The 26,944-nt window shown below is 41.7% G+C and overlaps 1 protein-coding gene across 1 annotated transcript in view; it reads right to left on the bottom strand.

Annotated features, from left to right (window-relative positions):
* Positions 1-1,654: 1,654 nt before the first annotated feature.
* Positions 1,655-26,944, bottom strand: part of ZMAT2 (zinc finger matrin-type 2) — a 57,051-nt gene continuing 31,761 nt past the window's right edge. Inside the window, exons 4-6 of the mRNA XM_056516739.1 lie at positions 23,446-23,519; positions 4,738-4,883; positions 1,655-2,819 (exon numbers count right to left, since the gene is read on the bottom strand). Coding sequence (XP_056372714.1) covers positions 2,676-2,819; positions 4,738-4,883; positions 23,446-23,519 — 364 coding nt within the window. The 3' untranslated portion in view covers positions 1,655-2,675. The remainder of the gene's footprint in view (positions 2,820-4,737; positions 4,884-23,445; positions 23,520-26,944) is intronic.

The following is a 26,944-nucleotide window of genomic DNA, read 5'->3' as shown; positions in this document are numbered from 1 at the left end:
TGGCAATTTTCATTGAATTATTTCCAGCCATTTGGAAGTTACACTGGAACATACATACGTTTAAGATATTATATACATCAACTATCACTACTGGTTATTTGCAGTACCTACCAGTGTTTCAGAGCATAGAAATTTTAAGCACTAGCAAAGTAACAATGAAAAAAATAATAATTTTCCGCCTAGGTGCTTCATGCTGACATACTCTACAGAAGGGAAAGAATTATTTCCTTATGTCATAGTCGAATTGCTATCATAGCTCATTAGCAAAATAGTCGGGACTCGATTTTATTAGTGTTTATCAACAGAAAATGTACCCGGAGCAAGGCCAATGAAGCAAACACTGACAAATATTATGGACCGCTGTGGAGATTTACATGGCAGGGGGAAGGGAAAATTGTTTCCCATAAAAAAATGCTCCACTCCGGACTCCTTACAATAGATGGCAATAATGAAATTCAGCAGGCGTGACAGTGGCAATGAATTTATTTTAACGTGTGTATGTGGGGGCATGGATGCTGAAGACACGGGTCATTTCCAACTAATTTAAGGTTGTTTTTGCCTTTCTATTCATTTTAAAATCACCAGAATAAAAGAGTGGAAAAAGATATTTATACACATAAAAAACAGCTGCAAGGGAAAAAAATATATACAACAAAAGCACGCAAACATGTCGCCCAAGCTATGTGCTGAAATTCATTGCTGAGGTATTTAGAAAAAATTAAAAATACATATTTAAGATAAACTTTTATTAAAAAAAAGAAAAAGAAAAGAAAAACGTTTAAATACACTTAAGCCCTTCAACGGTTTTGATTGTATCCCATATCTTGTTGCCTGCAAAACCATTAACCAGCTGGTATTAGAGAAAATGTGGCAGCTTGAAGAACAGCAGCCTGTATCACCAGCATAATCCCGGTACCTCGCATACAAAGGTTCAGGGAAGATCTGCTGTGGAATTATATAACAAGGGATCTTTTTATATTAAGCAGAGCTTTTCAGTGTTGAAATACTTGAAGTCTATTGGGATCCAAACAGTTGAGATATTTCTATAGAAGTTTACATGCTATCCATTTATTTAAAGGGGGCCAAGCCTCAAGACCAAACATACCCCAAGGAAATCAGCCATATTTTAACTCCTACAACCACGTTTCACAAACCAAACTTTTACGGAGTATGTGAAACTATATGCAGAATATGTGAAGTGCTGTATATTGTGTAAACTTTAGAGTATAGAGAGTCCATTCATGCGGTATTCACATGTCTTCAATGCAAGTAGGTTGTCAAAAAGCCATACAACTTTAAATGTGACTGTGACGCTTTACTTAAAGGGGTATATATGTGACTGCAAAGATTACTTAAAGGGGTATTCCGGGTTTATACATCTTATCCCCTATCCAAAGGATAGGGGATAAAATGTATGATCGCAGGGGTCCCGCCGCTTGGGACACCCGCAATCATACATCTTATCCCATTATCCTTTGGATAGGGGATATGATGTATAAACCCGGAATACCCCTATAAGAACTTGCCTTCTGGTCCCTCAGATTTGGTGCTTTCTCTATCATTTCCTGGAGAACTTGTAAAACGTCAAGAATCCATACACAGTAGATACAAGATGGTTGAACCTGGAGACTTCAATGGGGGGCTTGGCTAACTATCTAATGTAAAGAGGCATTCCCAAGCCCCTGAAGTGCTTAGGGCTGGAACACCTTCCTGCTACCTATCCCATCCATGTCCCTGCTTGACTGACAGTCGGGTGCTCTGCCTCCTCTTCTGAGCCTGGTTTTCAAAGCTGGTTCCTGTGCTATTCATACAAATTGTTCACAGATGCGCAATTTTGAATCAGGGCTCGGCTTCAAGCTGACTGTCAATCAAGCAAGGATATTGATGAGAGGGGGAGCAAGGCTACTTTCCAGCCCTCAACACTAAAGGGGCTTGGAAAAAACTCTATGATACTTAGCGCCAAAGAATAAAAGCATTGTTCTATGTTATGGGAGTACAGATATATGAAAGGTTCCATGCGTCTCCTTGCCCCTGCAACTATATAACAGTATCAGTGGTTTGCAACGTGAATTGCAGCTGACCGCTCCTTATAAAAATGAATGGGAATAACAGAGCACATTGACTGCATTGCATTGACTGGGACCGGTGGAGATCCAGTACCATACATTGGATTGACTTGTCATAAGACTACTACAGTACGGCCCCTTTAACATATTCCCTTTCAACGCACTGGTAGCTAACACCATTAGCAGATGTCTCCGGAACTCACTGCAGAACATCTTCTAGACTCCTTGCAGAGGTGAGGTAAGAGCGGCAGCACCCATCCAAAAATGGACTTATTAAAAATACACAGTTAAGGCTTTTTTTTTTCCTACATCCTGGCACCGTGCAGACGCAGTCAGATATAAATAGCAGTTTAGATGTGGGATTATCAGCTCATATGATTAAGAAGTGATTACGTGGCCCGTAAGCAAATAAGAGATAGCGCATTATTGATTCACAGTTTTGGTCAGCACAACTGTTTGCTAGATCTTTACGAGCTCCCATAATCCTCTGCATCGAGCATAGGCTACCTGACACACAATGGATTATGGTTACTGATAAAAAGCTCTAGTTTAATACAAAAAGATAAGAGGGGGATGGGGCGGTATCTAGACTGCTGCTTTCAAGTTCAATCAGTGACTCTTTTTGGAAGAGCCAAACCCTGAGAAACCCATGACAGCAGCCATTTCATCATCTTCCTCGAAACCTAAATCTTCTTCCGCTTTCCTCTTTTTTTCCCTTTGTTTTTCTTTTTTATAGGCTCGTGCTTTTTCCTCCTGAATTCGAAAGAATAAAGTATGGGTCAGGCCACATTACCGATCACATACAGAAAGATACCTAAATATCAATGCATTTTATATGTATACTGATTTATGTCAACTCTGTGCCAATGTTTGGTAGACTTCATAGTGGTATTTTTCACTAACTGCAACTGTGAAAGCTGAAATTAAAGATATATTTTAGATTTTTTATATGCTTTTATTTGTATTTTCTGCCTTTTTGGGCCATTTCGAACTATTTCTTCTGCAGTTCAGCCATATGCTTAGCCCAAACACAGTCTGCAGTATTTAAGCAATATTTTGGCCCATAAATATAGCCTTTAATAGGAACTGTTGGGTCTCAGGTCAGGTCTGCTTTAGCATTGTATTTTCCAAGAAATAGCAATGCAGAGCCAGCCTTTCTTAAAACCTTTTATTAAACAATTTTTTCACCTGGAAATGTAGAAATAGACAACTGGGCATTACCATTCACATTGTCAATGGGGGGATGTCACTACACAGTCCAAGGCTATGTTCACACGGTGGAATGTCCGCACGGAAAATTTCAGTGCAGATTTTCCACAGACAACAAAGCATTGGCAGAAGATGCTGGTGCTAGAACCGCTTAGAAATTCGCCGTCTCATTGACTGTCATGCATTTCCTTGCAGAATCCACAGAAAGAATAAACATGGCTATTCTTTCCACAAACTCCGCTATTGGAACTTCCGCCGCAGAAACATCTGGTGCGGAAATTCTGCAATGTGAACAGTGCAGCAGAATCCCATTGAAAGGAAATTTCTACATCGCGGTTGTTTCTATTAGACATGGAGCAGCTGCAGGAACCTCTATCATGTGCTTTTTCCATGGTTACACTTGGTAAAGTTTAACTGAATGGGGTTAGCGCCACCTTAGTTACCTTTACATATCCCCAACGTTATGACACCACGGAGCACTGTCTCTATCTTGTTTTAGCCCTGTGAATATGGCCTATGACAACCCGTACTGATTGGACTGTACAAGGATGTGCTTACACATGCAGGTTTTTAAATTGTAATTATTGAATACAAAGCCAGGAATGGCTGTCTTTTCTTAGAAGTGTCCTCCATTCATGTTTCTATTGCATATAAAAATGTGAACACATTCTAAAAGTGTGTAGATCCTTTGAAGACATCAGGTGCTCTCCAAGCAGTTTTAAAGGACATCTGTACTGCATGAATTTTATATATTCCTGTGCCCGGGCTGCAAAAGTAAACAAACTTAACTTTAACTCACCTTCCTACTTTCCCCCGTTGCTCCGGTATCGGCCTCATGGTCCTCGGCTGCGATCCTCTTGCCGCTTCCTGGGGACATCGCTTCCTGGGGACATCACTTCCAGGGAACATCACAGAGCCTTCAGGGTATCACCGGCCACAGCAATGTCCCGTCTCGGCCGGTGATAGGCTGAGCACACTGTCATGTAAGAGTCGGCAAGAGCTCCTTGCATGACAGTGTGCTCAGCCGATCACCGGCCGAAGCGGGACATCGCTGCAGCCGGTGATACGCTGACGGCTGTGTGACATTCCGGTCCCCAGGAAGCAGCAAGAGGATTTCAGCGGAGGACAGTGAGGCCAATACCGGAGCAACGGGGGAAAGTAGGAAGGTGAGTTAAAGTTTAGTTTGTTTCATTTTGCAGTCCGGGCACAGGAATATATAAAATTCATGCAGTACAGATGTCCTTTAAGAAATATATATTTTATATACAGTGAAACATCTCCAAAAGATCACATCTTTGAGGAGACTAGATATTGTGTGACAGAGTTTCAGTGAACCATAAATTACGCATAATGGAAATCTTTTCAAGGCAATTTAGGTTTGGTTTTACAGAGGTTTCACTGTAATAATTTCACAATATACCATAATAGAAGGAAATTGCAATATATATGCACACACACTCACCTCTTCCCTCAGTTCTTTCATTCTCTCCTCAAAGTCGTAATCTTTTTGTTTTTCTTCCATTTTCTTTTTATTTACTTCAAATCGTTTTTTTACCTGATCGAGTGTTGAGCGTTCTACCCGCATGGACATCCCCAAGTTCCGCTGATCTGAAATGCACAAGTCATTGTAAAATCAATAGCAGTTTAGGTGTCTACGGGTCTTTAAATCCTAAAAGTGTCTGCCCAGCACAGCAGTACAACATACTACTGAGCTGCTGTGCTGAAGGGCATTCCATTCATTTCTAGGCCAGAGAATTAATAGCGAGGAGAGATCTGATTTACAGAAGAACTTGTGAAAAGCTGGGAGAAGATAGTACAACTCTTGAGCCTTCATAAGTCCCTCTGGCCAGCATCACAATGCAGAATGAATCTCAAGAAATTGGGCCGTGATGACACTTCCCAGGTACACTACAACCCTCTCTTACAATAACACAGCCACTCAGACCATGCAATTTATTTTCTGCCATATGAACAAATTATGATTTTTATTAGTCACCCAAAAATTAGAATGACTTTTATTTCTTCCAGATCTTATGCAGTTAAAAGCAACATTGAATGAATACGTCTGAAAGCCATTTAGATGTGTCTGCCGTAAGTAGTTTATGGCATGCCCCGAAACATCCCTGAATAAATGTGCTTAGTACTTGAAAACTAAAAATGCCATGGAGGCCTCAGAAGTCACAACATGATTAAAGCTGAAACTGTTCAGGTGCTATGTGACCATATGTCTGCAATTAACTTTTCATTCTCTCCTTTCAGACGCTATATTATTTAGGACCTGGGTGGGGAACAGGCAAGCTGTGGTGGTGGCAGCTCCGCGCTCTCCGGCTAGTAGTCTATGCAGTCATTTATCATCTCTCTGACAGCTCCCAGTCATGTGCACTAGGATTCATAGCTCTCCTGTTGGAACTTCAAATAGTCCACATACCCTAAAGCTAGTGATTTTTCACGGCCAAAACAGATTCTGACCATTCATTGCCATCAATCTATGTCCAACACAGACCATAGAGAGATTTAGGCAAAAGTTTTGACAAGCGACATGCTCGCCAGTCAATAGAAACCCAGGTTACAGTTCATAGCAGAGAATGGGGGCCAATTAGTCATTTTAAAGGTTGTGTTCACACTAGACTCTTGGTCATCATTTACAACAGAAGCTGTTATACATGGACAACACAGACTTAAAATGGGGTCTGTCCCCACTTTTGACAGCAAAAATAAGAGATACAAGCTATGCTATTCTTGCAGTCAATACGGAGAGCATCCTCAATAGAGGCTATGAACACAAGTGTTAACAGAGCCCAACTGCGAACCCCAAGTTGTTTAAAAATCTATTTGTCATCCTAATTGGGTTATCTAGGATTACAAAACTGAAGGCCTATGCTTAGAATGGGCTATCAATATCAGGTTGGTAGGGGTCCAAATTATGGAAGCCTGATGATCAGCAGAACAAAAGCCTCTGCAGCACTCTAGTGAGCACTGTGTGGTCTACATTGTTTATCCTGCTGTGGCTGATGGCCAAGGCCAATACAGTTTAGCCCAAGCATAGTTCGGGTTTATCTTGTGGGCACAGTCACTGTGCCATATTGTAATAGACAGCAAGGATCCTGCTGCAACTGTGGGACATGGAGAGGAGTACTTTTCCAGCAGTTTAACTCTGTAGACACTAGACAATAGCAACCATGACATGTAAAGAATATGACAAAAGGGAGGGAGCACCTTCTGTCACCACTGGCACACAGCAATCATGCTTTTGCTGCAGAGGGTACTGTTATTTCATTTTTAACGTGACTGTTAAGTGGATAAAGGGAAATTGTCAAATCCCCTTCATGCTGCCTGAGTCATTGGGGCTGTCCCCGGCAGCTTTTCCCTTCCCCACCAGCCTTGACAGACAGATCTCTCCCTATCTGGATATAGTGAGACATCCATCAATCAAGTCTGGTGGGCAGTCAGAAGCAACTGAGGATACGTGGTTCAGGCAGCATGAAATAATAATAACAGGTTTCCTTTTATACACATGACCCCATACATTTTTAAATAGCTGTACCCGATACTGCAGCTCAGTTTCATTCAAGTAAATGGGGCTGAGGTGCAATACCAGGCACAGCTTTAAAGGGGTAGTCCACTTCCCCAGAGTTCTGAACATTTTGTTGCGAACGCTGGGTGCGGGCTGCAGGGGTCCTGAAGTCACGGCCACGCCCCTCGTGATGTCACACAGCCCCTCAATGCAAGTCTATGGGAGGGGACATGGCAGCTGCCGTCTCATATAAAACGCTAGAGGTTGTCGGAAGGGATAGATTCATTTCCGGTTAATTTTGAGAGTTTTCTATATTGTTCTAACATATTCTGGGGGTCCAGTGATGACTACTGATAACAGCCATTACTGTCCATACTAGTTGTCAGGGATCTCTCTACAGACTGAATTGTTGACTGCATTATAAACTCCCTTCTAGTGTTCTAATTGTATATTAGGGCTGCAAGATTTGGGGAAAATGTGAGATTATGGAGGTAAATATTGCAATTTTGATATGCGATTGAGATAATAAATTGTGAAATCTCCCAGTTTTATGTCCCATCTGCCCTATTTCATTTCTATCCCCCAACTGCTTGTCGGGACCACAGAGATGATACCGGGACCGCACAGAGGAGAACAGGATCTGCAGCAGACCTATGGGGACCGGGGCCAGGTGAGCATCTGTTTTTTATGTTTCCCCCCCATGCTCCTATTATTACTCTGGACTAGGGCTGCAACTGAAGATTATTTTAAAACTTGATTAGTTGGCCCATTTTTTATCGATTAATTGGACAAAAAATAAAAAATGCGGGACTGCAGGGAGCATGGAGAACGGAGCTTAGGGCTGGACTGAGGGATCTACCGCAATGTCAGGACTGTTGGCGCCTGCACGCCAGGCCGTGGTCTCATCGCTGGAGCTAGGCCGCAGGCCAGCAGCAACATCTGGGAGGGAGAGGGGAACATGAAGGGGCAGGGAAAGTAGTAACTATAGTTAGTTATTTCATGCTTCTATTCCCGCCCCTAATGATGGCGGCCACGCCCCCTAACTACTGATTATTCATTAACGGACACCGTTATCTACCATTTCCTTTAACGATTATTTGCGATAAATTTGATTAATTGTTACAGATCTACTTAGGACAGTGTTTCCCAATCAGGGTGTCTTGAGCTGTTGCAAAACAACAACTCCCAGAGATGCGATTGCGATATATAGTGCAGTCCTATTGGGTACACATCAGTCTTCACTGAAGTCCTTACATTTATTTAAGAACAAGGTTACAGGAGGAGCGTCCAAAGAGGATTTTCACGGATTTATGGAATGACAAACAGGAACAGAGTTTATCTGGCGAGATAAATACATTTTTAATACAATGTGACCATCACTAGTATGGCTGCAGTCTACGGGGCCTCCTACAACAGGCATTTAAGCTCCTAGTAATTATATGTGCTATTTCTCTAAAAGTAATTGTGAAGAATGCACTGCAACGGACCCCTAGGAGGGGAGCAGGAGTTAATGCCGAATTAAAATACAGCGGGGTGCAACGGCAGATCCTTCTCTCATACATAATCAATGTGACACTGCGGATCAGATATAATAATCCATTCAATATAGCTCTGTTCATGCATGCTAGTCAAGAGAGCAGCTCCGTGTATTAGATTTATCATGTTATATAATATTCATCAGATCTTTATCATTTGATATTAATTAGTATTTTATTTGCACTGACAGATCCATTTAAAGCCATCACAGCACAATCTAGCTCCGTTATATAGAACACCGTAACAGGGCACCTACTCTATATGCCTCCAATTTAATATCATACAGAAAAATATTGTAGCATACCCTAGTACATGCCATATTATTGCTGACAAACAGAGTCCAAAAGACATATGGATTCTGCAAACCCTAAACAGGAAGGCAGCCTACAATTTATACCTAGAAATTTGTCGCTGGAGCCTAACTTTTTGGGTAGTTTTCTATGGATTTATACGAGTGGAGTTTTCCATGAATTTTTATGAAGTTCTCATTACCGTGCTGCTTAAAGTAAAAAACACCAAACTATATTTACTGCTAATCTATTAAAGCACTCCTCCCTACAGAGGCTCATTTGAGGACGTCAATAACGTTTTTATGGCTGTCTGTTTACCTGCCTGTAGCTCCAAACCATTCTATCCTTATAGGCCATCATAAAAACATGTATTTACTTCCCAGTGAGATTGTGCTTATACAGGGAAGCCAATCTGAGCACACTGAGCTGCAGTATGAAGCATTGGGAGAAACAGAGCAGCAGCCAGGCCAACTGAGGTGACAAAGTGCATTTTAGACTCTTAAATTTCTATTGCCAAGTTGTAGTGAAGAGCCACAAGGGCCCTTATGGAGCAAAGCTGAAAAGCAGCCAACACCGATGAAAAATAAAAACAGGTATTATTCACTGGTTTTGAAACTTTCTAAAATAATTTGGATTTCAGGTCATGACTTATGCAGAACCTCCGAGTTGTATGGAGTCCTAATACAGCACCAATAGAAGTCTACTGAGCTTTATCATACTCCTGTCTGCTCGGAGGCTTTTTCTCTTAACCCCTTCCTTCTTAGGCGATTTTACATTTTTGCACTTTTGTTTTTTCCTCCTCACCTTCTAAAAATCACAACACTTTCAATTTTCCACCTAAAATCCATATGAGGGCTTGTTCTTTGCGCCAACAATTTTACTCCGTAACACTATTAATAATTTCAAAGCATTTGAAAGGAGAAGGATGGGGCTGCGGGAGAATGTGTGTAAGTGGGTAAGTAACTGGCTAAGTGATAGGAAACAGAGGGTGGTTATTAATGGTACTTATTCAGATTGGGTGACTGTTACTAGTGGGGTACCACAGGGGTCAGTCTTGGGACCTGTTCTATTTAATATATTCATTAATGACCTTGTAGAGGGGTTGAATAGTAAAGTAGCAATCTCTGCAGATGATACTAAACTCTCTAAAGCGGTAAACACTATAGAGGACAGTGCACTGTTACAAATGGATCTGGATAGTTTGGAGGTTTGGGTTGAGAAGTGGCAGATGTAAGGTTATGCACATGGGGAGGAAAAATCCGGGACAGGGTTATATATTAAACGGGAGAACAGTTGGGACGACTGACATGGAAAAGGACTTAGGGGTCTTAGTTAATAGTAAACTTAGCTGTAGTGACCAGTGTCTGGCAGCTGCTGCCAAGGCAAATAAAATCATGGGGTGCATCAATAGGGGCATAGATGCCCACAACAAGGAAATAATTCTACCGCTGTACAAATGACTAGTCAGACCACACATAGAATACTGTGTGCAGTACTGGGCACTAGTGTACAAGAAAGATATAGTGGAGCTGGAGAGGGTTCAAAGACGGGTAACCAGAGTAATACGGGGAATGGGAGGACTACAGTACCCAGAAAGATTATCAGAATTAGGGTTATTTAGTTTAGAGAAAGAAGGCTTAGGGGAGACCTAATAACTATGTATAAATATATCAGGGGACCTTACAGAGATCTCTCCCATGATCTATTTATATCCAGGACTGTATCTATAACAAGGGGGCATCCTCTACGTCTTGAGGAAAGAAGGTTTCTACACCAGCACAGACGGGGGTTCTTTACTTTAAGAGCAGTGAGACTGTGGAATTCTCTGGTCATGGTGAACTCTGTAAAAGACTTCAAAAGGGGTCTGGATGCATTTTTGGATAATAACAACATTGATTGTTATGTATACTAGATATTTAGGGACAGCATGTTGATCCAGAGATTTATTCTGACTGCCTAATTGGAGACGGGAAGGAATTTTTACCTCTAGTATGAGGGTTTTTTGCATTCCCCTGGGTCAACTCAGTAGGGACTCATTAGGGATATAGGTTGAACTTGATGGACTCTGGTCTTTTTTCAACCTTACAAACTATGTTACTACAAAATCTACAGAAAAGGAAATGGAAAGCCGGCCACTCACCGATTTATTCCTTCTTCAAGCTTTTATTGCAGCAACATAATACTCACATATATGCGGGGGGGGGGTGTACAGAAAGGAAGAGCAGGGGGCTACAGAGGCGACAAGCTCCGTTTCGCACACTCAAGTGCTTCGTCCGGACGAAGCACTTGGGTGTGCGAAACGGAGCTTGTCGCCTTTGTACCCCGCTGCTCATCTTTTCTGTACACACACCCCGCATATATGTGAGTATTATGTCGCTGCAATAAAAGCTTGAAGAAGGAATACATCGGTGAGTGGCCGGCTTTCCATTTCCCTCTCTTCTTATAATTATTGTATCCACTGAATACTGCAAGTAGCCTGAGCACCACTTAAACCTATTGCCAGAACCAACTACACACCCTTTTTATCGGTACCATTTTTGTTTTGATCAGATTTTTTGATCACTTTTTATTGGGGATCGACCGATATCGGTTTTTTAGGGCTGATACTGATATCGTTTTTTTAGGGCCGATACCGATAATCGGTGGAGGTTAGGGCCGATAGCCGATAACTTATACCGATATTCCGGTATAAAGTTATCGGCTAGTTATCCCCCCTCGACACCACTGCAGAACATTGATTTAAAGCGGGCGCTTTAAGTCAATGCACTGCAGTGGCTTTTGCGGTGCCATAGGCCGCCGCCACCACCTGCTTCTCTCTCCCTACCTGTCAGGGTGGTCCGGGCCATCCTTCCTTCCTTCCTGTAGTGTCCGGCGGCATTCCGGGTGGAGGGTGAACCGGTCCGGGCTGTCCTTCTCCGGTGGTCCTCTTCTCCACTCCAGGCAGGCTCCGGCCTAGTACGCTGCACAGACGCCGCTGCACCGTCACCCTCCACCCGGAATGCCGCCGGACACTACAGGAAGAAAGGATGGATGGCCCGGACCACCCCCATTACGGGCAAGTTTAATTCTTTCTTATTGACTTGGAGGGTGGGGAGGGGCCCGACCGGTATAGCGGTATGGGCAAAAATCCATACCGGTATACTGCCCAGCACTACGGTGGGAGGTGCGACGCGGTGCGGTGGGTGGGGGGTTTAGCGGTCGCGGTGCGGCGGGTTGGGGGGGCGGTCGCGGTGTGGTGGGGGTGGTGCGGGGGGCGGGGCATTATCGGCTTATCGGCAAGGTAATTGCCGATACCGATAATGCCCAAAATCGTGATTATCGGCCCTACCGATAATCGGTCGATCCCTACTTTTTATGGTATAAAAAGTGACCAAAAATACGCTATGGAATTTTTTTTACGTGTATGCCATTGACAATGCGGTTTAATTAACAATATATTTCTTATTGTTCAGACATTTACGCACGTGACGATACTACATATGTTTGTTTTTATTTACACAGTTTTTTGTTTTTTTTTTAAATGGGAAAAGGGGGGTGATTCCAACTTTTATTAGGGGTTAAATCACATTGATTAACACTTAATTTTCATTTTTTATTTTTTTTTTGCAATGTTATAGCCCCCCTTAGGGGACTATAACATTGCACACACTGATTTCCTACACTGATCACTGCCATGCAATAGCATGGCATTGATCAGGGTTATCGCCGCTCGACTGCTCCTGCCTGGATCTCAGGCACGGAGCAGTCATTCGGCAATCGGACAGCGAGGAGGCAGGTAGGAATCCTCCTCGTGTCCTGCAAGCTGTTCGGGACACCGCAATTTCACCGCGGCGGTCCTGAACAGCACCACTGAGCTAACTGGCAAGGTTTACTTTTGTTTTAGACGCGGCAATCAAGTTTTATCGCTACGTCTAAAGGGTTAATGCTGGACATCAGCCTGATCGGCGATGCCCAGCATTAGCAGCGGGTCCTGGTTGCCTATAGCAACCGAGACCCACCGGGTATAATGCACGCTCACCTGCTGAGAGCGTGTCATACCTCGGGAGCCGCAGATTGACATTAATGAATGTCCATTTGCGGCAAAGGGTTAAATTAACAATGCATTACCAGAGTTTCCCCAGTGCTGAAAAACCAGAACATTTCTTAACATTTTACAGTCCCAGTATGAAAAAGAACAGCACAGTGTTGGGACTTGTAGTCCCTACACCAGCACAGACTGGGGTTCTTTACTGTAAGAGCAGTGAGACTATGGAACTCTGCCAGAGGAAATTGTCATAGTGAACTCAATAAAAAAAGCTCAAGAGGTCTGGATGTGTTTCTGGAGAGTAACAACATTACAGGTTATAGATACTAGATTTATCGGAACAGAACTTTGATCCAGGAATTTATCCAGAATTTTTCCCCCTTGTATGGGGCAATTGGAATTAGCCTAATGAGGGTTTTTTTTTTCAACACAGTAGGGATATAGGTTGAACTGGATAGAAGTTTGACTTTTTTTTTAGCCTTATGAACTATGTAGTCCTAAAGGTTGGTACTCTGCTCCCAAGGAACCTGACTCAAGGTCCGCAGAAAACCTAAAATTAGCAGAGAGGAATTCACACTTCAATAATTCAGTCAAGCTGGTATTTATTCACCCATCCTGCAAAAGAAAAAAATAATAATAATTTCAATTCCAAAATGTGAACTTTCTTAAGCCTTGAGAAAGATGCCAATGTGGGATTGAAACACTGCTGTATATGAAGCTGGATTGGTAAAAACACCAAGTTCACTGGATTAGCGCTTCTTTATTTATCTGTATATTTATGTAAAAATTTTACATTTATCCTTTGCTATAAAATTGTTGTTCAAAATAAAATAAATAAAAAAAATAAAAAAAACTTTAAACACATAGGCTTGGTTCTCTTTAAATAAAAAAAAATAAAAAAAAAAAAAGAATGTATAAATGATGTATTCTGTCCAAGGCTCCAAGGAACACTGCGCAGAGAACAATTTAGAAGAACTTCAGTATCTGCGACTCAATATGACCAAACCTTTAAACATCATTGAAATGATTGACACATTGACTGCAGACACTAGAGAAGAAACACATTCTTAAATAACGCCAGATTGATTGCCGAGAACAACCAATGCCTGTTCCTCCAGATAAAGAGCAGCACATTTATAATAATGCAAAGCCGTCCAAGGAAAATGTCAAAATGTCCATTTTCTGCTGCTGGGACATCAGTAGTGACCAACCGCACAGTCCCTCATTAACACAATACAGACCAAAGCCGCCCAATATCCTCCAATGACTGATAACTACATATCAGCGCTAACACCTTTCTACTGTGCGGCTTTAAAAACATTGCGCTTAAAGGGGTACTCCACTGCCCCAGATTTCGGGAACATTTAGTTCCGAAAGCTGGGTGTGGGGTTGTGAGGTCACTAGAGATGAGCGAACTTACAGTAAATTCGATTCGTCACGAACTTCTCGGCTCGGCAGTTGATAACTTATCCTGTGTAAATTAGTTCAGCATTCAGGTTCTCCGGTGGGCTGGAAAAGGTGGATACAGTCCTAGGAAAGAGTCTCCGAGGACTGTATCCACCTTTTCCAGCCCACCGGAGCACCTGAAAGCTGAACTAATTTATGCAGGATAAGTCATCAACTGCCGAGCAGAGAAGTTCGTGACGAATCGAATTTACTGTAAGCTCGCTCATCTCTAGATGTCACCACCACGCCCCCTCAATGCAAGTCTATGGGAGGGGGCGTTCGCCCCCTCCCATAGACTTGCATTGAGGGGGCACGGGGTGACGTAACAAGGAGGGAGTGGCCGTGATGTCACAACCCTGCAGTCCGCATCCAGCTTTTGGAACTAAATATTCTGAACGCTGGGGCAGTGGAAAACCCCTTTAATAAAAATAGGAGATTGGTGACAATTCTAAGTAATACTACAGTAAAATAGGATGTACATAACAGCCGAAAGACCTCTCACAGGTAAAATCTATGCAGAAAAAATAGAGCTTTGTAAGTGTCAGAACTGCGTGGGACGCTCAGAGGTGTCCCACGCAGTTCTGACAGCCTGGTCCCCCGGTTTTCTCCATGGTTGGAGCATAGAGTCGCGGTTTGAGCGGTGAGCGCAGGATGCTTTTTGGATTCTAGTTTTTGCATACATTAACCACTTAAGGACCAAGCCCATTTTGACCTTAAGGACCAGGCCAATGTTATTTTTGAGTTTTCGTTTTTTCCTCCTCGCCTTCTAAAATCCATAACTCTTTTATATTTCCATCTACAGACCTATATAATATAAGGGCTTGTTTTTTGCGTGACCAATTGTACTTTGTAATGAAACCTCATTTTACCGAAAAAATTTATGGCGAACCCAAAGAATACATTTTTTTTTTAGGGAGGAAATTTAAATGAAAACCACAATTTTGAACACTTTGCTAGGTTTCGTTTTCACACTGAACACTTTACGGTAAAAATGTCAAAGTTTTTGTACAAAATCAGTAATATAAAGTCGCCCCTATTTTGACCACCTATAACTTTTTCATTTTTCCATATATGGAATAGTATGAGGGCTCCTTTTTTGCGTCATCTGTACTTTTTATTGATAACACATTTGCATATATAAAACTTTTAGATCACTTTTTATGAATTTTTGGGGAATAAAATGTGACAAAAGCAGCATTTTTGGACTTTATTTTTTACATTTATGCCGTTCACCGTACGGGATCATTATTATATTTTGATATTTCAGACATTTACGCACGCGGCAAAACCAAATATGTTTGTAAAAAAAAAAATTTAGGCTTTTTTGGGGTAAAGGACAATTTTCGTTTTTATAGGGGGAGGAGATTATGCACCTTTTTATTTTTACATTTTTCTACTTATTTTTTCTTTCACACTTTTTATGTCCCCATAGGGGACTATCAATAGCAATCAGTTGATTGCTACTACTGTTCAGTGCTATGCATAGGGCATAGCATTGATCAGTATTATCTGCTATCCTCTGCTCTGGTCTGCTCGATCTCAGACCAGAGCAGAAGATCCCAGGAGACGGCCGGAGGCAGTTGAGGAGACCTCCAGCCGCCATTACAGATGATCGGATCCCGGCGGCAACGCTGCAGGCGATCCGATCATCTATTTTAACATGCGCATTGCTGCAGGTGCCGTGATCTGTATTGATCCCGGCATCTGAGGGGTTAATGGCGGACATCTGCACGATCGTGGATGTTGGCCATTACCGGCGGTGTATGACGCGAACACCGCTCTGATGCTTGCGGTCATACACAGGTCGTAAATGTATGTAAATGCCAAGTACCATGCACCAGGACGTACTTTTACGTCCGTGGTCGTTAAGGGGTTAAATGGGTACTCCACCCCCAGACATCTTATCCTCTATCCAAAGCATAGGGGATAAGATGTCTGATCACGGGGGTCCCGCTGCTGGGGACCGCTGCAATCTCGGCTGCGGCACCCCAGACATCCGATGCACGGAGCAAGCTTTGCTCCATGCCGGATGACTGGCGTTGTGGGGCGGAGGCTCGTGAAATCCTGGCCATGCCCCGCTCATGATGTCACGGCCACGCCCCTCAATGCAAGTCTATGGGAGACTTGCATTGAGGGGGCGTGGCCGTGACTTCACAAGCGGCTTCACAAGTCTTCGGCGCTGCACCAGACGCTCTAAACAAACGCCGGGTGCATCAGGGAGATTGCGGGGGTCCCCAGCGGCAGGACCCTAAGTTATCAGACATCTTATACCCTATTCTTTGGATAGGGGATAAGATGTCTAGGGGCGGAGTACCCCTATTGTATATCATTGCCCTAGCACCTCCGGACTACTCCAGTGATTGGATCCATCCCCCAATACCTGTGATTTTTTTTTACTGGTGTATCTGTTAGCGATGCCACACAGAAGCCTTTTGTATTACAAATACAAATCTCTTTTTTGTTTGCTGGTACTGATCTTAAACCCTCAAAGTGTTAGTGTAAGTTATGGAAGAAAAAAAAAAAAAAAAAGAAAAAAACACATCAAAAGTTTTCATGGGTCAGGGTAATATGAAAGGCCCCCAGATCTACCATATGTATCTGCCAACTAGGTCAAAGTCATTGCATGAGAGTGTAACACAGACAGGCAATAATGCAAGGGATCACTGCTACACAAATAAGTACAATTTGAAAAGGGGGGCATGGTTTAGCTAAATGGATAGGACTATTGCAGGCAGAGCACAGGAGAGGCTTTTTCTGCAACTAGGGCTGTGAGGGACACGGTCTCTCTCCTGGGACACAGGGAGCAATTCTTTAATATATTTAGCAGTTTTAAAAATGGTGTCTGGGAGTTAAATAAAGGTGAGTGGGAAATGTGATTAGACAAAAATTTTTAATAAATAAAAAAAAAAAACATTAGACACCTGCAAAAGGCCATCTATCAGCTCCATGCCAGGTACACAGCTACAGATATTGATGGATAGGTAATTTAGAGAACAAACTAACCATACCTTTGTTTCTCTATTTCCACCCCTTTCATTGATGTATGGATTGTAGCACAGGAAAAAAAAAGTTTACAAACAACCGTCAGAAGAAACAAATGTATGGTTAGGTTTATCTCCATATGATCTATCTACTGGTGTCTAAAGCTTCGTACCTGGTAAAAAGTCGACAGACTACTTTTAAAGCATACCTGTCATAGTACAAAAAAAAAAAAAAAAAAAGTTATGTCACTCAGTACCTAATTCCTGATCATGTACATATAATTAAATGTATGTGTCTAGGACCTATATATGCTTTACAAGTAGCCTTTATATGTTGCTCACTTGCTTTTTGTTCTTCCTTATGGAGGGGGCGTGTCCATCTCTCTCCCTCACTGTGATGACTCATCTGCTGCGAGTCTGGGAGCGGCCTGGCAGTCTGCAAATCACTGCACAGTAGTTTTTATGCTTATTTTCTTTCTAAAGCTGGATGCTAATCAACATAGCTGTCACTATGCGTCATTCAGCTTTCATGGACTCCTGAATGTCTGATCAGCTTCTTTGTCATTCAGGAGTCCGAAAGCTTTGGCTGTTCAAGCATGCTGGGAGTTGTAGTTTTGCATTGCAACAGCTGGAGCAGCAGTGTTGTAGTTTAGGGACAACTGAAGGCTGCAGTGGTGCAATGGTGACTTCCTATACTGGATACCAACATGCTTTACAGCCGGTATCCACTATGCTGAAAAATACAGAGTAGTCTGCATAAAGACATGACCACTATGGGTGTCTATTTAAATTTTCGATTTTTGTGTAAAATTGAAAAACATTTTTTTAAATAAATGTACGGTATATTTAAAAAAGTCATCTTATCAGTAGTACTACCAAATATAAAGTTTTTCATACTGACAGTGTCTCTTTAAATCCCCAGCAGCATTCAGCACTACTGTGCCGATGGTGCCAGAAAGTCTTTGTTTACTTATCTACAGTGATGACATCATATACATCAATGAGACCACTGCAGCCAATCACATGTATGGCCCAAGATTGCTGGGGCCAGTGATCAGGATGTCATTGCTGAAGCAAAGTAAACACAGATCAGGGACCAGCACAATCTCAGCACTATGGCAGGAATCACAGTTCCTGCTGCTAGACTATATTTTTTTTTAGATTCTCAACAACCCCTTTAATGAAGCACTCCGGTAAAAAAATTATAATTTTTTTGTGCTTATATAGGGCAGCATAGGCTAATATTAGAGGATAATGGAGAGGTTCATGTGCATGCCTAGTGCTCACCTATTTTAGCTGATGTGGCAGGCATTTATTAAAAGGGGTATTCCGGCTAAAAACATTTTATGCCCTATCCAAAGGATAGGGGATAAGATGTCTGATCGCGGGGGCCAACATGAATGGAGGGGGCGTGGCGTGACGTAACATCCCCAGTCCCGGAAACACAGAGGTTTACGAAACTGGAGACGCAGGTGCTGTAGGGAGATTGCGGGGGGGGGGGGGTCCCAGCGGCGGGCCTCCCGCGATCAGACATCTTATCCCTTATCCTTTGGATAGGGGATAAAATGTTTTTTGTCCGGAATACCCCTTTAAGCTCCAAATTGGATAGAAACCCATCACTAAAATCACTTGATAATGCTGCCTACATTTTAAATGGCTTTTGGGTGTGGTGTTTGATCACTGCAACTGGTCATCTAATTCTGCTGCTAATGCTGGAGTTCACTCAGCTTTGATGCATTTTCTTATTTAAAGTGATTTTATTGCCATAATCAAAATGGAGATCTCTTATGAGCATCTTAAGTCTTCTGGTTTTTAAAATCGCACTTTGTTTGCCGCGGTTCTCGATACATACATTAGAAAGAAAAAAAAAATGCAATGTGTGACTACAGCTTCAGAGAGGTAGATAAATGCTATATACCTGGTCTCATAGAGATAGCAAAAGCAGGGAGGGGAGGGATCTAATAGTTATTAGAATAGTTATTAGTTATAAGTAAAGTCATCCTGTAGTTCATAGGAAGTCAGCTGACCCAGGACAGACTTCCTCTGACACATTAAAAGTAGTACTCCACCCCTAGACATCTTATACCCTATCCAAAGGATAGGGGATACAATGTCTGATTGTGAGGCTCCCGCTGCTGGAAACACCTGCGATCTGCGGAGGGTCGTGATGTCACGGCCGCACACCATTCGTGATGCCACGGGCACGCCCCCTTAATGCAAGTCTATGGCAGGGCATGGCCGTGACGTCACAAGCTTCCGCCCCGCATCGCCAGTCATCCAGCACGAAGTGAAGTTTGCTCCGTGCACCGCATTGTCTGGGGTGCCGCAGAAGAGATACCCAGCTGCGGGACCCCCGCGATCAGACATCTTATCCCCTATCCTTTGGATAGGGTATAAGAAGTCTAGGGGAGGAGTACCCCTTTAAGTGTCATCATGCCACATCAGGCGGCAGAGAGTTCCATAGTCTCACTGCTCTTACAGTAAAGAATATCTGTGTGTTATCATGGTGAAACTTTCTCTCCTCTAGATGTAGAAGATATCCCCTTGTCATGGTTACCAGTCTAGGTATAAAAGATCACTAGAAAGATCTCTGTACTGTCCCTTCATATATTTGTACATTGTAATCAGATCGACCCTAAGACATCATTTCTCCAAACTAAATAATCCCAAGCCCGATAACCTGTCTTGGTCCTGTAATCGTCCCATACCATTATTTATCTTTGTCGCCCTCCTCTGCACCCTCTCCAGTTCAGCCATGTCCTTCCTATATAGAGATGCCCAGAATTGGACACAATACTCTATATGTGGTCTGACTAATGATTTATACAGAGGCCAAATTATGTTCTTGTCACAATCCTCTATGCACCTCAATACATCCCATGGCTTTGTTAGCCTTGGCAGCCGCTGCCTGGCACTGAGCACTAAAGTGGAGTTTGCTGTCCACCAGTACCCCCAAGTCTTTTTCAGTGGTGATCACATGAACAAGTTACAGAAAAGAAACTCAAATATGTGGCTGTGCTGGAATGAAACAAATGGCGCTGTATGACAAAGTGCTTCTTTAATTTTAATATAAAAGACAAAATAGGGGAAAAAAAGAAGCGATTAAGTTGATAACTGCTGGGAGGGTTTTTATTTTTTCTGCATATTCTAGGTTTAGTGATGCCGCTATGAGCAGGGAACTCTGTAATGAGAATTCGAGGAGACGGAAAATTAATGTTACACCATAAAGCACTTCATATGGCTCTATTTCTTCACATACCCCTGTTAAATAAAAATGGTATTGACCTGATAGATCTGGTAATCTGCATTTATAGCCACCTATTCTGCTGAATTTACACCCGTAGCCAAAATACCATAATAGAAATTCAACATGTTTTAATGGAAGCAATTCATTTGTTGTTATTACCATCCCTGACTGCAGCTTGAGAGAGTCAAAAGATTACATTCTAGCATTTCTACATCAAAAAAACAGAACGCATTCCTCCGCTGTATCAGTGGGTGGCACGCAACTAACTTAGAAACAGCGTAATTATATTTAGCATACATGAAATGGAAAGGAAAATAAAATGTGACTTTTTCCAGGCTTTTAGAGAAAATGTAATATAAAAAAAAAATATATATTGATGTAGGAGGTCTGATCACTAAGGAGTTGGTCAAAAGGTAGAAAAGTAAAAAAAAAAAAATAAATAATAATAATAATATTAAAAAAGACAAGGCTATACTAAAACACCACAGAAGATAAGAGTCTGGAAGTTTTTATCTAAGAGACACCACTTTAAAAAAAAACAATACACTTTAAAGAAAATATCTAGGATTAGAAAAAAACAAAGAGTTCTTCCCAAAACAGCACCACACCTGTCCTTAGGTTGTGTTTGGTATTGCAGCTCAGTTCCACTCAAGTGAATGGAGAGAAGTTGTAATACTATACCCAACCTGAGGACAGGTGTGTTGCTGTTTTTAGAAGAAATTAGCTCTGTTTTATTATTCCTGAATAACACCTTCTAAGGTGCCCACTAAAGTTGTAGCATGAAGACAACATGCCCATTTATTAATGCTTTAACTGATAGTCACGAGGCCCCCACAGGAGTTTTGTCTGGTTCTAGATATGCTATTCTTATTTGGAGTAGCCATCTTTTAGATTTAGAACACTCTGTTACCATCTCATTTGAGGCATCCATATCTGGTGGAGATAATAGAGTATACTTCTATGACGGAAGGCTTGGATATTAATATCTATACAAGCATACAGTGGTTTAGGGTCATCTATCAGCTCCTATGTTTTAGGAATTTTTGGGGAGATTCATCAAGACCTGTGCTGAGGAAAAGTTGACCAGTTGCCCAGAGCAATCAGATTGCTTCTCAAGGCCTTTTCAAAAATGAAAGAAGCGATCACATTGGTTGCTATAGGCAACTGGTCGACTTTTCCTCTACATAAGTTTTGATGAATTCTCCCCTTTTATGTATGGAAAAAGCATAGTTGACTACACATTACTCTATGGAGGGGATTATACCAACATTCAACAAGGCTGAAGGCATTAGGAGTCTATTGGGATTAGTCAGTTGAACAATTGCCATTCAATAGATTTGGCATTTCACCAGGAGTGTTTTTTATTTTTTTTTTTTTTTTAAAGCAACTGCAAAACTTATATGAAACCATAAATATGATGTGAACACAGGCTTATGAAATGGTCCCATTAGAGACCAACAAAATGTATTTGCTAGTGAGCAGGAGATATACACCACCTGGGTGGGGTTTACATGGTTAAAGGTGTTACCCACCATAAGGTGATTTTAGTACATACCTGGCAGACAGTAATAGACAGTAATAGGAAGGATCTGCGCTTGTCTTGGGGCTAAATGGCTATGTCATGAGATTACCATAACACTGTGGCTAGCTTTTTGTCAACTGGTATTTCCTGTATGAGTTTTCTTCTTTTGCCTACAAATCCCATAATTCCATTTTCCTCCCTCCCACACATCACCCATTGAAACATAAATGAGCTGCATCCATTCAAAAGACCTGCAGTTTTTAATCAGGGTGCATAGAGCTGTTGCATTAGATCTCTCTCCTACCAAGCGATCTCTCCACCCATTGAAGCAGATAGGCTCCCTGTCATCAGCTGACTAGTGAGTCAGGTCTCGGCCGCATTGCAACCTGGGAAAAATCTGAGACAACAGTCATTTTGTATGCTGGTAAAAAATAAATATTGGGGTGAAAACCACATAACTTTACAGCCCCTGTAGCATAGTCAAATAAAAGAAATTCCTGGAATACCCCTTTAATGTCTTCCTCCCTTCTCGATACAGTTTTTGCATTGCAATTTTGGATATGGCACCCAATGGGGCTACCCCAACTGTGAATGTGGCAATAAGCTACACTACAGCTCAGATTTAAATTAAAAATCATAAAATCATGGGACACTTTTTAAAAAGTGCAAGTCCAAAGAGCACATACTAGCTTCAGCCCCAGCATGGCCAGACACAGGCAGTGCTGGACAATATGGCTGCTGTGGCAAAAATACCCCGATCAGCGAAGTTCCATGCATAAGCTTTCTTCTGATGAATGGACCTTTGCCAAGCATGGTACGGTTACCTCACAAACTGTACTGAACAGTGAGGCTTACATCTGAAGATTGCACGGGCTCACAACTCTGGACGTAGGCTTTAAAGGGGTACTCCACTGGCCAGTGTTCAGAACTATATGTTCTGAACGCTGTTTTTGTCATGCAGTGGCCGGCCTCGCCCCTCGTGATGTCACGACCACGCCCCCTCATTGTAAGTCTATGGGGGGGGGGGACAACCCCCCCCCCTCGCATACACTTACATTGAGGGGGCATGGCCGTGATATCATGAGGGGTGTGGCCGACCACCGCAGCGGGAATACATTCAGAGCATTTAGTTCCAAAGGATGGCCAGTGGAGTACCCCTTTAAGCAGATTTAGTGCCACTTTCAACTAAGAATAGACATGGATTTTGCACAGAAAGTGCCAATTTTGCCTGGGTGATAAAGATGCCATTCCCCTGGCTCTTTAGTGAACAGAGGGCACACAACTGACAGGCTGATACAGGTTACTATGTTCTATGGTAAATTTTAAACTAATCCAGTTTACTTTATTTTGGCCTAGAAATTTTAGTTTTGCAACAAAACATGCAATGCTAGTTGACCAAGAAACTCAGAAGCCAAAAATAACGGGGGCGAGGCACAAAGCCCAGGAGCAATATGTGCAGTGATGAGAGTTTGCCTGATACATTAACAAACTGACCGAGAAAATATCTTATAGATGTCAAAAGACACTGCTGCCACCTGCAGGACAAGGAAGGGAAGTACAAGTGGAGGACAGCACAGGTTCCAAACAAAAGATCTATTCGATTGACTTACGTTTTTTGCCATTGATGTGGTCCAAGAAGTTGATTGAATCTTTCACTACGCAGTCACAGACATTGCAGTAATAGCTGTAAAAGAAGAATAACTCATTTTAAGTGCTGCAAGATAATGCTGCATCTTATCAAAGAAGAAAAAAATGTATATGTACGCATGTATAACAGATACTGGGAAACACCATTTAAATTATTATAATTTTCAAAGCAAGGAAGAAAAGCTTGGACAAACGCCTTAAAGGGATATTGCAAGAAAATGTTATCTATATCTCTCTCTCTATCTCTATCTCTCTATCTATATATATACACACACACACACACACATATATATATATATCTCAACTGGCTCCAGAAAGTTAAACATATTTGTAAATTACTTCTATTAAAAAATCTTAATCCTACCAGTAGTTATCAGCTACTGAAGTTGACTTGTTCTTTTCTTTCTGACAACAGTGCTCTCTGCTGATAACTCTGCTTGAAATTGTCTAAAGCATTAGAGGTTTGCTATGGGGATCTGCACTTACTCTGGACAGTTCCTGAGAGAAGCAGAGGTGCCAGCAGAGTTAGTTTTGCAACATCTGGGAGGTGTAGTTTGGAGACCACTGCTCTACAGCAGTATTTCCCATCCAGTGTGCCTCCAGCTGTTGCAACTCCCATGCTGGAGTTTTGCAACAACTGGAGTCTCAATGATAGGGAAATACTGATCTAGAATTTACATTAAGGACAATTGTATTTTTACGTTTTCGTTTTTCCTACTCACCTTCAAAAAATCATAACTCTTATTTTTTCATCCACAGACTAGAATGAGGGCTTGTTTTTTGCGTGACCAGTTGTCCGTTGTAAGGCTGGGTTCACACCACGTTTTTGCAATACAGTTCCCGTATCAGGTTTTTGAGGAATAACGGATTCCTCAAAACCTGACTAAACTGTATCAAAACGTGTGTACAAATTTTAACCCGTATACAGTTAAAAACCGTATACGGTTTGAAAAATGACATCCGGTTGCATCCATTTTTTAACATAAAAACTTATACGTTTTTAACTTTTCACTCCATTTTGAATAAAGTTTCACTTGTTTGATTGAAATTCCAAGAAAAAAAAACTGTGCAAAGTCAAAAACCGTATGGTAAAAACCGGATGGAACCGTACGCACATACAGTTCTCTACGGTTCCCATGGACTCCCATGTTAAAAAAAAAAAACATATACGGTTTAATACAGTTTTTCAACCGGACCTAAAACCGTGGTAGACTACGGTTTTGGGTACAGGAAAAAAACCTTACAAAACCATACTGGATGCAAAACGGACACAACCTGATGCATCTTTTGGCATATGGTTTTCAATGGAGAGTCAATGCATAAGTTTTACAATACGGTTCCACACGGTTTTCACATAGAAAACGTATACGGGAACTGTATTGCAAAAACGTGGTGTGAATGCAGCCCTAATGCCATCACTCACTTTACCATAAAATGTATGGCGCAAGCAAAAAATATTATTTGTGTGGGGAAATTAAAAAGAAAACCTCAATTTTGCAAATTTTGGAAGGTTTCGTTTTCCCGCCGTACAATTTACGGTAAAAATTACGTGTTCTTTATTCTTTGGGTCAATACGATTAAAACGATACCCATGATAACATACTATTACTGTTGTGCTTAAAAAAAAAAAATTTGCAAACTGTTTAACCAAATTAGTACGCTTAAAATCTCCCTATTTTGAAAACCTATAACTTTTTCATTTTTTCGTATAAGTGGCGGTATAAGTCGCGTTTTTTTTTAAATAATTTTTTTAATGTTCAAACTGTTCACCGTACGGTATCATTAACATTTTATTTTAATAGTTGGGATATTTACACATGCTGGGATACCAAATATGTATATAAAGTATAATATATATATATATATATATATATATATATATATATATATATATATATATATTACACTTTTTGGGGGTGAAATAGGGAAAATGGGACAATTTACGTTTTTATTGGGGGAGGGTGTTTTTCAAATTTTTTTCACTTTTTTAACTTTTATTTTTACACTTTAATAGTCCCCATAGGGGACTATTTATAGCAATGATTCAATTGATAAAACTGTTCAGTGCTATGCTTAGGATATAGCATTGATCAGTATTATCGGTGATCCTTTTTTTTCTTTAAAATATAAATAAAGAGTTTAAAAAAAAGATCAGACGGGGGGGGGGGGGGGGGGGGAGGGGTACATTGGCCAAGATGGCCTCCCCCTTATCAACATTCCATAACAACACAAATATAAATCATAACTTAATACAACAAAGAGAAAATCAGGAGTCTTCGTCAACATATGATTACCCATATACATCCGACAAAATGCTGATAAACACCCCTGACCCCTCTCTATATCTCCTAATCTATTCTTGCCTCGGGATAAGAACCACCCTCTGCCCCCTCTCCCCTACATAATCCTTCCCTTCATATCCCCTACCCCTCCCTCCCCATTCCCCCCCCCCCCCCCCCCCCCCTAATGCTTCCACTTACCAAAAAAAAAAATTTAAAAAAGAGAGAGCCCCCACCTCAATCCAACCTCAATTCTTCCTTCGGATCAGGATTCATCTTCACTCATGTTTCCCATTATATTCCTGTATTCTAAAGACTTACAGAACTCCCTCCACGGCCGCCATGTACTGTAGACTTGAGTCTCTGTCCCTCTAATACCTGCGGTCAACTCTTCCATTAACCTCAAATCATTCACTTTAGAAAACCACAGCCCCAATGTTGGGGCCGTAGTCTTCTTCCACAAGATAGGTATGCATGCTCTTGCAGCCATAATCAAAAAGCTAAGTAAGGAATTCTTCTATATTTTAATTGGAAGTTCACAATGATGTAATAGAAACAGAGCAGGTGTAAAATCCACTGTCGCTCCAGAGATACTTCTACAACTTTGCGTTACCTCATCCCAAAATATCTTTAGACGGGGACAACTCCAAAAAATTTGTAAAAAAGAGCCCTCCTCCTCCCCACATGTCCAACAGGAGGGATTCACCTCTGGTCATATGGCATGAAGACGCGTAGGGACCCTATACCATCGAGTCATTATCTTATATCCAGCCTCTTGAAATCGTGAGCAGATACTCGTTTGATGTATCAAGATAAAAATTTTCCTTCTCTGCTCCTCATTCAACGAGATCTGTAAATCAGATTCCCATTTTAATAAGGGCCCTAAGGGCTCCATGTCTGGGGGAGACTTCAACACTCCATAAATTTTTGATACCGCATGCCTCAGGTGACCTTCCTCTGTACACATACGTTCCATTCTAGTTAAATGGTTCCCATCCATCTGGGGGACGTCAAGGGCTGACATAAAATGCCACAACTGGATCGCTCTCCAGTAGCCCAGTGGACGCGGGTCACTCGTTTCCATCAATTGTTCCCTTGACACCCAAGTTCGCCCTTGCATGAAATCTCTAGCTCTGAACTTACCCACTCTTATCGCAGACCAGAGCAGAAGACCCATGGAAGT

Source organism: Hyla sarda, chromosome 4 (genome assembly GCF_029499605.1).
Source record: "Hyla sarda isolate aHylSar1 chromosome 4, aHylSar1.hap1, whole genome shotgun sequence".
In the NCBI taxonomy this organism is placed as follows: Eukaryota; Metazoa; Chordata; class Amphibia; order Anura; family Hylidae; genus Hyla; species Hyla sarda.
The sequence above is the reverse complement of the archived record's forward strand: the minus strand, read 5'-3'. Positions and strand labels throughout refer to the sequence as shown.